We start from the raw sequence: 12500 nt of genomic DNA, 5'->3' as shown, positions 1-12500 counted from the left end.
GGGAACTGTGGAAAAGAAAAATCCTAAATCGTAATCTTTTATTAAATGGGATCCAATCAGATAGAAACAGGAAGCCGACGGGGTGCGAGACGTGCGCGCGCACGCTGTACTTCAGCGCACCGGAAGAGACGGAAGCCGAATCGGTCCATAAAGAGTGTGAGAGCTGAACATGGCGTCTGCAGAGGAGCGCGTCCAAACAGCAGATGCTGAAGCTGAAGCTCCTCCACCTAAACTGTCAGATTTATTAGATTCAGGATGGAAATTATATGAAGAGCTAGAGAAGAGCAACGAGCCAACCAACTCCGACTCGGTCCAGGTGAAAATCTCACGCGGGATTAAACAGCTGGAAGAAGCGACGAGGATGGTGTCACAGCTGGATCTGTTCAGGTAAAAAAAACATCATCCAAACACTGAGGATTCACACAGCTGTCTAAAACACACTGCAGATCAAACACTGAGGATTCACACAGCTGTCTAAAACACACTGCAGATCAAACACTGAGGATTCACACAGCTGTCTAAAACACACTGCAGATCAAACACTGAGGATTCACACAGCTGTCTAAAACACACTGCAGATCAAACACTGAGGATTCACACAGCTGTCTAAAACACACTGCAGATCAAACACTGAGGATTCACACAGCTGTCTAAAACACACTGCAGATCAAACACTGAGGATTCACACAGCTGTCTAAAACACACTGCAGATCAAACACTGAGGATTCACACAGCTGTCTAAAACACACTGCAGATCAAACACTGAGGATTCACACAGCTGTCTAAAACACACTGCAGATCAAACACTGAGGATTCACACAGCTGTCTAAAACACACTGCAGATCAAACACTGAGGATTCACACAGCTGTCTAAAACACACTGCAGAACACAACATGCTGAAGAGCATCACGAGGTCTTCTCCCTCAGGGATGAGTGTGTGCAGTGTTTATCAGTGGACAGCAGAGCTGGTGTGTAGTCTTCAGTGTGAATCTGACCGTGGTCATGTTGTGTGGACAGCAGAGATGTTGATGTTGTGTTCACATCACATCACTAACCCTAGCGCCTGAGGTCACTTCTGAATGCTGGCAACAATTTAATGTGACAATTTCCCTCCTTCAGTGTAAAGTGGGCGGGGCTGATCTCTGAGTAATGATTGCACAATGACCAATCACAAGTGTAATCTGGACAGTATAGCTCTCAGAGATGACCAGTTATGACAGGTTGAGGTCAAACACTGCCCTTTTCTTTGAAGGGAAACACTTAAAAGACATACAGCTCTAATGTGTGTGTGTGTGTGTGTGTGTGTGTGTGTGTGTTAGCCGTAATGAGGATCTGGAAGAGGTCTCCACGACAGATCTGAAGTTCCTGTTGCTACCTGCCCTGCTGGCTGCGTTGGTGATGAAGCAGGTGGGCGTGGCTCAGCGTCTGGAGCGCGTGCAGAAGGCACGTCTTCACTTCCTGAACTTCCTCAGACGCTGTAAAGATTACAACATCAGCTCCTTTCACCTGCCCCGAGAGGCCCAGGACACCGAGGGGACGTCCTCACGGGCGGAGAATGACACACCAAGCCCCACCCACCAAGTCCAACCTGACCTCATCACCATGGCAACACAGAGACAGGCCAAAATTGAGAGGTGAGTCAGCCTGAAGTTAGTTTGTGTGTGTGTGTGTGTGTGTACACACATATATATATTGTGTGTGTGTGTACAGATGCACATTGAATGCACATGTCCAACTGTTCAGTGTTTCAGTACTTTCTGCAGAACTTGCTGTTCTCTAACAAGGTGCTTAACGGCAAAATTCACAACTGGTGTTTGATCCATGAATCCACCAATAAATTTTCTGGTTCCATTAGAATTGGTATTTAAACAGTCCTCTTCATCATGCTGTTCACATTTTGACATCATGAGACCAAGACCACACCTAACAATTGATCAACAGTACCTCACCATTGTGAGGCTTCAAACAGGATGTTCTCAGAGGGAAGTGGCCACTGAGCTTAGAGTGTCACAGAGTGTCATCAGCAGGTTGGGACAGAGATACAGAGAGACTGGAAGAGTCACAGAAAGGAATAGAAGTGGACGTCCTTTGGCCACATCCCACGTTGATGACCGCTTCATTGTGAACAGTGCCCTGCGGAACCGGATGATGAATGTCACTCAACTCCAGGCACATTTAAGGGAGGCGAGAGGAACCCAAGTGTCACGTCAGACCATTCGAAACCGTTTACATCAGCGTGGTCTGCGTGCTAGACGACCTGCAAGGGTATCTGACCACACCCCCAGGCACAGGCGTTGGGCCAGGGAGCATTTACACTGGACGAGGGACCGGTGGGCCTCAGTGCTGTTCTCTGATGAAAGTCGATTCACGTTGAGCAGAAATGATGGACCCAACGATGTTGGAGACGTCAAGGAGAGCGCTATGCATCAGCCACTGTTGTGGTGGTGTTACAGTCTGGGCAGGTGTGTCCACTCAATACAGAACTGCCCTACATCTTGTGAATGGTACAGTGACAAGCCAATACTACCTGAATAACATCATTAATCCAGTCATTGTGCCCCTGCATGAACAACACAGGTCTAATTTCATCTTCATGGACGACAATGCTCCAGGTCATCGAGGTCGCATCATTAGGGAACGGCTGCTGGAGGCTGGGGTACCTCAAATGGAGTGACCTGCACTTTCTCCAGACCCGAATCCTATAGAAAACCTCTGGGATCAGCCGAGTCGCCGTGTAGAGGCTCGTAACCCTGCACCCCAGAACCTCAATGACCTGAGGGCCGCCCTTCAAGAAGAGTGGAATGCCATGCCTCAGCAGACAATAAGTCGACTCGTGAACAGCATGAGACGTCGTGGTCAAGCTGTAATTGATGGTCAAGGGTACATGACAGATTATTGAGACATTGAGATTTTTTGTTGTGGTATACCCACCACTGTTGTTGGCTTTTGTTTCAATAAATTGTTTGAGATGAGGAAATCACCATTGCAGCTTCTACTTAAATGCCCTACTTTCATGATATAATATCACTGTAGTGGGAACTTTTTACATTTTCCATAAATTTCACCCAAAAGCCAAATATCCTTAACTTTTTGTGAGTAGTGTATATAGTGTGTGTGTGTGTGTGTGTGTGTGTGTTAGGTATAAGCAGCAGAAGCAGATGGAGCAGAAGCTAGCTGAACTCAGAGCCCTGGTGGACGGAGGGTCAGTGGATGAGGAGGTGATGAGGGAGTTTTACCTGTTACAGGTGCGCAGGTGGATCACACTGGCTCTGGAGGAAATCGAGTCCATCGACCAGGAAGTCCAGATCCTCAAGAGAATGCCTGCTCTCAATCAGGTCCTGTAGCTCTGATGACAGTATGAAGTTCCTCAGTGTGATGCTGCTGCAGTTTTTATCTTCTTAAAAAGATCTGTTTATAAATTAAAGTAACAGATGATGGCTGATAAAATGAGAGGAATAGAAAGATAAAACAGATCTCACTTCCTTTAACGGTCACTTTACTTCCTGTCTCATTCCTGCAGGTGAACTTTAACCCTGCAGTGTTCGAGCCTGATCTTCTTAGCTTTTAAATGTTTTCTTCTTGTGTGACAATTTAAATGTCTGTAAAGTTTAAATATCGATGTGGAGAAAGTTTGGTGAAGTGGTCAGAACCCTATGGTCAGAACCCATCCATCAGAAGTTTATTACAGCCTGCTTTCTGTTTCAGGCTCCAGTTCAGAAACCGAGACGAGCACCGATGAAGCCCTTCATCCTCACTAAAGACGCAGTGCAGGCCAGGTGTGTGTGTGTGTGTGTGTGTGTGTGTGTGTGTGTGTGTGAGTGAGTGAGTGTGTGGTCTATAAACACTGATGTGTTGTTATGGAAACATGACTGCTGAGAGGTCACCCTATGCTGAGGATCAGCTACTGATGTCACATCAGGTTTAGAATAGAAGTGTTACACTGCTGCAGCGAGTCAGTGTCAGAATCAAAGTCCGAGTCAGAGCTGATCTGGTGTCAGTTATTTCAGCTATTCAGTTATTTGATATTTTACTCCTGTTGATGTTTATAGAAATCAGTAAAATGTACATGCTGTAGGTTTTCATTCACTTTCACAAATCAAGTTTTGAGTTTTGTGACCAGAAGGTGTCTGTGTGTCTGTCTGTGTGTGTGTGTGTGTCTGTCTGTGTGTGTGTCTGTCTGTCTGTCTGTCTGTGTCTGTGTGTGTGTGTCTGTGTGTGTCAGGGTGTTTGGTGCAGGGTATCCTAGTCTTCCCACCATGACAGTAGATGACTGGTATGAACAGCACAGGATGAGAGGATGTTTACCTGATCAAGGCATCCCTCAGAGTACAGGTACACACACACACACACACACACATGTACACACAGTACTTCAAATAAATGTCAAAATATGCTTTAAATCCTCTTTAGAGACCACACCCACTCCACTAGGGATACAGCAACCTTTCACTGAGCCCACTCCCACTCCACTCTGCCCACACCCATGACACTGAGCCCACACCCACTCCACTGAGCCCACTGGTCTAACACTGACCCCACACCCACTTCAACAGGGATACAGCAACCCTTCACTGAGACCATACCCTGTTTACTGACACACACATCCTTCACCGTAAGATCACTGATGACTCAGAGGTGTGTGTTTTTGTGCAGTGGACGTGGATGCAGAGGAGCGAGAGAAAGAAGAAAAGGAGAGGAAAGAGGAAGAGGATGATGAAGAAGCTTTACAGAAGGCCAGAGACTGGGACAACTGGAAAGACACACACCGTCGAGGATATGGCAACCGCCAGAATATGGGCTAGAAGCACATACATACACACACACACACACACACACAGTGGAGACACTTTCTACAAGTGATATACACACTCACATGACTCTGAAATAAACTTTTTCAGTTGATTTGTGCGTGTGTGTGTGTGTGTGTGTGTGTGTGTGTGTGAGTTGCTCGGAATTTAACTCAAACACTGGATAAACACATTTTCTATAAAATTGAACATCTGGGCACATTCAGTATCACCCCTCATTAATATTAATGAACTCAGCTTTATGATGAGTATGTTAATGAGAGCCCCGCCCCCAGAGTGAGGCACTACAGATGAGAGAAACTCGGATGAAATGTGGAATTGTTGCAGAAGTAGATGTGTGTGATGAATAAATACATCGTTCTCAATTTAATGTTTTATTTTTTGACACAAAATAAATTTACAGTAAAAAAATTAATTCCTGAAAACATTTGGAACAATTTAATGTTAGAGGAAACATTACATCTGACATTATTATTATTATTATTATTATTATTATATACATGAAACAGTCAGAATAATAGAACTCATTATAAACATCAGAAACACACTAGGGTGAGGTGTGTGTGTGATGTGCAGGTTGTCAGTACAGACGGCTGATCTGAGCTCTAGGAAACGCACTGCCATATTCTGGAGCACCGAAGGGCTGGGCAGGGGGTGGAGCCATCCTCTGTAAGATTAGCATAAATATTATTTACATAAACGATCATAAATAATGTAAGACTTTTATTTACCACTCAGTGTTATTGGTGTGTGTGTGTGTGAGAGAGAGACCTGCTCCTCATAAGGTTGAGGTGAAGCGTGTTGGTTGTACGGTTGTACAGACATGTTTTGCTCCTCATACGGTTTCCTCGCACTAGCATACGGGTTACTGAACACCTGAGCCCCGCCCCCTGTGTAGCTACAACACATAATAACACTCATTCACTGTGCAACTGAGCACACACACACAAGTACTTCTGTGTGTGTGTGTGTGTGTGTGTGTGTGTACCTGTGGAATTCCCCCAGTGGTGGTCTGTCAAAATCAGGTGCACTGTGAGAACAAAAAAAACCCAAACATCTTACTGCTAACACTCTGATACAGGAGTGTGTGTGTGTGTGTGTCAGAGAGAGATGTGTGTTGTACCTGTACTGTGGTCGAGGAGCTCCCATTGGTGGTTCACCAAACTGTGTGTTATCTGACACACTGCGCACACACACACACACACACACACACACACACACAGAAACCTTAATAGATTCTATAAATTAAAAACAGACAAAAAATTGTGTAAAATCATCTCAACAATAATATGGCAACACCATACTAACGTCACAATGAGACACACACACACACATACACACACACACACACACACACACACACACACAGCAGGCACTCACCTGTATGGTCGAGAGGACACCGTGGGAACCGTCATCTGCACGGGCATGGGGCCTTGAAGAGAAGGATGAAGAGGAAGGGCGCTCGGACAAGACTTAACAGAAGAGAGAGAATCATAAAGGACATGTTACACACACACACACCATAGTGTGTATCTTATAATCTTATTGATAACAGTGTTATTTCCCCTGATGTTCACCTCGGTCTTTATTGAGGAAAGTGAAACTATTTATTAGGATCATAAACAATCTAAACTGTAAAACACAAAACACTGATTACACACACACACAGAACACACACACAACACACAGAACACACACACAACACACACACACACAGAGAACACACACACAACACACACAAAACACACACACACACACACACACAACACACACAAAACACAGAACACACACACAGAACACACACACAACACACACACAAAACACAACACACACACAGAACACACACACACACAAAACACACACAGAACACACACACAACACACAGAACACACACACAACACACACACACAGAGAACACACACACACAGAACACACACACACACACACAACACACACACAAAACAAACACACACACACACACACAGAACACACACACAACACACACACAAAACACACACACACACACACAGAACACACACACACACACAGAACACACACACAAAACACACACAGAACACACACACACACAACACACACACACACACAGAACACACACACAAAACACACACACACACACAGAACACACACACACACACAACACACACACACACACAAAACACACACACACACACAGAACACACACAGAACACACACACACACACAAAACACACACACACACACAGAACACACACAGAACACACACACACAGAACACACACACACACAGAACACACACACACAGAACACACACACAGAACACACACAGAACACACACACACACAGAACACACATACACACAGAACACACACACACACAGAACACACACACACAGAACACACACAGAACACACACACACAGAACACACACAGAACACACACACACACACAGAACACACACACAACACACACACACAAAACACACACACACACACACACAGAACAGACACACAACACACACACACACACACAGAACACACACACACAACACACACACAAAACACACACACACACAGAACACACACACACACAGAACACACACACACACAGAACACACAGAACACACACAGACACAGAACACACATACACACAGAACACACACACACAGAACACACATACACATAGAACACACACACACACAGAACACACACACACACACAGAACACACACACACACACAGAACACACACACACACACAAAACACACACAGAACACACACACACACAGAACACACACACACACAGAACACACACAGAACACACACACACACAGAACACACACGAACACACACACACACACAGAACACACACACACACACAGAACACACACAGAACACACACACACACAGAACACACACAGAACACACACACACAGAACACACAGAACACACACAGAACACACACACACAAAGAACACACACAGAACACACACACACACAGAACACACACACACACAGAACACACACACAAAGAACACACACACACAGAACACACACACACACAGAACACACACACACAGAACACACACACACACAGAACACACACAGAACACACACACACACAGAACACACACACACACACACAGAACACACACACACACAGAACACACACACACAGAACACACACAGAACACACACACACGAACACACACACACACAGAATACACACACACAAAGAACACACACACAGAACACACACACACACACAGAACACACACACAGAACACGCACACACAGAACACACACACACAAAGAACATATACACACACACAGGACACACACACACAAAGAACATATACACACACACAGAACACGCACACACACAGAACACGCACACACACAGAACACACACACACCAAGAACACACACACACAGAACACACACACACAGAACACACACACACAAAGAACACACACACACACACAGAACACACACACCCAGAACACACACACACAAAGAACACACACACACAAAGAACACACACAGAACACACAAAGAACACACACACACACACAAAGAACACACACAAAGAACACACACAGACCCAGAGCACACACACCCAGAGCACACCCAGAACACACACACACACCCAGATCACACACACCCAGATCACACACACACCCAGAACACACACACACACACAGAGAGCACACACACACCCAGAACACACACACCCAGAACACACACAACACCCAGAGCACACATACACCCAGAGCACACATACACCCAGAACACACCCACACCCAGAACACACACACACCCAGAGCACACACACACCCAGAACACACCCACACCCAGAACACACACACACACAGAGCACACACACACCCAGAATACACACACCCAGAACACACACACACCCAGAGCACACCCAGAACACACACACACACCCAGATCACACACACCCAGATCACACACACACCCAGAACACACACACACACACCCAGAGAGCACACACACACCCAGAACACACACACCCAGAACACACACAACACCCAGAACACACACACACCCAGAGCACACATACACCCAGAGCACACATACACCCAGAGCACACATACACCCAGAACACACACACACACCCAGAGAGCACACACACACCCAGAACACACACACCCAGAGCACACATACACCCAGAGCACACATACACCCAGAACACACCCACACCCAGAACACACACACACCCAGAGCACACACACACCCAGAATACACACACCCAGAACACACACACACCCAGAGCACACACACACCCAGAATACACACACCCAGAACACACACACACCCAGAGCACACCCACACCCAGAACACACACACCCAGAACACACCCACACCCAGAACACACCCACACCCAGAACACACACCCACACCCAGAACACACCCACACCCAGAACACACCCACACCCAGAACACACACCCACACCCAGAACACACCCACACCCAGAACACACACCCACACCCAGAACACACCCACACCCAGAACACACACACACCCAGAACACACACCCAGAACACACACACACACCCAGAACATGCACACACACCGAGAACACACCCACACCCAGAACACACACACACACAGAACACACACACACCCAGAACACACACAACACCCAGAACACACACAACACCCAGAACACACACACACCCAGACCACATACACACCCAGAGCACACACACACCCAGAACACACACACACCCAGAACACACACAACACCCAGATTACACACACCCAGAACACACATAACACCCAGAACACACACCCAGAGCACACCCACACCCAGAGCACACACAACACCCAGAACACACACACACCCAGAACACACACAACACCCAGAACACGCACACACCCAGAACACACACCCACACCCAGAACACACCCACACCCAGAACACACACCCACACCCAGAACACACCCACACCCAGAACACACCCACACCCAGAACACACACCCAGAACACACACCCAGAACACACACACACCCAGAACACACACCCAGAACACACACACACACCCAGAACATGCACACACACCGAGAACACACCCACACCCAGAACACACACACACACAGAACACACACACACCCAGAACACACACAACACCCAGAACACACACAACACCCAGAACACACACACACCCAGACCACATACACACCCAGAGCACACACACACCCAGAACACACACACACCCAGAACACACACAACACCCAGATCACACACACCCAGAACACACACACACACCCAGAGCACACCCACACCCAGAGCACACACAACACCCAGAACACACACACACCCAGAACACACACAACACCCAGAACACGCACACACCCAGAGCACACACACCCCCAGAGCACACACACCCCCAGAACACACACAACACCCAGATCACACACACCACCCAGATCACACACAACACCCAGAACACGCACACACCCAGAGCACACACAACACCCAGAACACGCACACACCCAGAGCACGCACACACCCAGAGCACACACACACCCAGAACACACACAACACCCAGATCACACACACCCAGAGCACACACACACACAGAACACACACACACACCCAGAGCACACACACACCCAGAGCACACACACACCCAGAACACACACAACACCCAGAACACACACACACCCAGAACACACACACCCAGAGCACACACACACCCAGAACACACACACCCAGAACACACACACCCAGAACACACACAACACCCAGAACACACACACCCAGAACACACACAACACCCAGAACACACACAACACCCAGAACACACACACCCAGAGCACACACACACCCAGAACACACACTAATCACTGCTGTCTAATCACTAACAGCACACACACCCAGAACACACACAACCAGAACACACACACACCCGGGGCACATACACACCCAGAGCGCACACACACCCAAAGCACACACTAATCACTGATGTCTAATCACTAACAGCACACACACCCAGAACACACACAACCAGAACACACACACACCTGGGGCACATACACACCCAGAGCGCACACACACCCAGAGCACACACAACCAGAACACACACACACACCCAGAGCACACACACCCAGAGCACACACACCCAGAACACACACACACCCAGACCACACACAACACCCAGAACACACACAACACCCAGAACACACACACCCAGAGCACACACACACCCAGAGCACACACACACCCAGAACACACACTAATCACTGATGTCTAATCACTAACAGCACACACACCCAGAACACACACAACCAGAACACACACACACCCGGGGCACATACACACCCAGAGCGCACACACAACCAGAGCACACACAACCAGAACACACACACACACCCAGAGCACACACACCCAGAGCACACACTCCCAGAACACACACACACCCAGACCACATACACACCTAGAACACACACACACCTAGAACACACACACACCCAGAACACACACACACCCAGAACACACACAACACCCAGAACACACACACCCAGAACACACACACACCCAGAGCACACACACACCCAGAACACACACAACACCCAGAACACACACACCCAGAACACACACACACCCAGAACACACACACACCCAGAACACACACACCCAGAACACACACACCCAGAACACACACACACCCAGAACACGCACACACACCCAGAACACACACACACCCAGAGCACGCACACACCCAGAACACACACACACCCAGAACACACACAACACCCAGAACACACACACACCCAGAACACACACAACACCCAGAACACACACACACCCAGAACACACACACACCCAGAACACACACACACCCAGAACACACACACACAGAACACGCACACACACCCAGAGCACACACACACCCAGAACACACACACACCCAGAACACACACACACCCAGAACACACACACACCCAGAACACGCACACACACCCAGAACACACACACACCCAGAACACACACACACACAGAACACGCACAACACCCAGAACACGCACAACACCCAGAACACACACACACCCAGAGCACACACACACCGAGAACACACACAACACCCAGAACACACACACACCCAGAGCACACACACACCGAGAACACACACACACCCAGAGCACACACACACCCAGAACACACACACACCGAGAACACACACACACCGAGAACACACACAACACCCAGAACACGCACAACACCCAGAACACGCACAACACCCAGAACACACACACACCCAGAGCACACACACACCGAGAACACACACACACCCAGAACACACACACACCCAGAGCACACACACACCCAGAGCACACACACACCCAGAACACACACACACCCAGAACACGCACACACACCCAGAACACACACACACCCAGAAAGCGCACACACACCCAGAACACACACACACCCAGAACACGCACACACACCCAGAACACACACACACCCAGAACACACACACACCCAGAGCACACACACACCCAGAACACACACACCCAGAACACACCCACACCCAGAACACACACACACACCCAGAACACACCCACACCCAGAACACACACACACCCAGAACACACACACACCCAGAACACACACACCCAGAACACACACACACCCAGAACACACACCCAGAACACACACACAC

The 12500-nt window shown here is 48.1% G+C and overlaps 2 protein-coding genes across 2 annotated transcripts in view; one reads left to right on the top strand and one right to left on the bottom strand.

Annotated features, from left to right (window-relative positions):
* Window positions 1-120: 120 nt before the first annotated feature.
* On the top strand, window positions 121-4903 carry igbp1 (immunoglobulin (CD79A) binding protein 1). The gene is made up of 6 exons (XM_058383896.1): window positions 121-387; window positions 1321-1635; window positions 3141-3336; window positions 3707-3777; window positions 4224-4333; window positions 4655-4903. The coding sequence occupies exons 1-6, from the start codon at window positions 170-172 to the stop codon at window positions 4801-4803; spliced, it is 1059 nt and encodes a 352-aa protein (XP_058239879.1). The 5' UTR covers window positions 121-169; the 3' UTR covers window positions 4804-4903.
* A 437-nt stretch (window positions 4904-5340) lies between these two features.
* Window positions 5341-12500, bottom strand: part of zgc:158432 (uncharacterized protein LOC555281 homolog) — a 15502-nt gene continuing 8342 nt past the window's right edge. The window contains exons 5-9 of the mRNA XM_058383897.1: window positions 6190-6281; window positions 5933-5992; window positions 5798-5839; window positions 5581-5707; window positions 5341-5476 (exon numbers count right to left, since the gene is read on the bottom strand). Of these exons, the coding sequence (XP_058239880.1) occupies window positions 5390-5476; window positions 5581-5707; window positions 5798-5839; window positions 5933-5992; window positions 6190-6281 (408 nt within the window). The 3' untranslated portion in view covers window positions 5341-5389. The remainder of the gene's footprint in view (window positions 5477-5580; window positions 5708-5797; window positions 5840-5932; window positions 5993-6189; window positions 6282-12500) is intronic.

This window comes from Hemibagrus wyckioides, linkage group LG28 (genome assembly GCF_019097595.1).
Source record: "Hemibagrus wyckioides isolate EC202008001 linkage group LG28, SWU_Hwy_1.0, whole genome shotgun sequence".
NCBI classification, from domain to species: Eukaryota; Metazoa; Chordata; class Actinopteri; order Siluriformes; family Bagridae; genus Hemibagrus; species Hemibagrus wyckioides.
The sequence above is the reverse complement of the archived record's forward strand: the minus strand, read 5'-3'. Positions and strand labels throughout refer to the sequence as shown.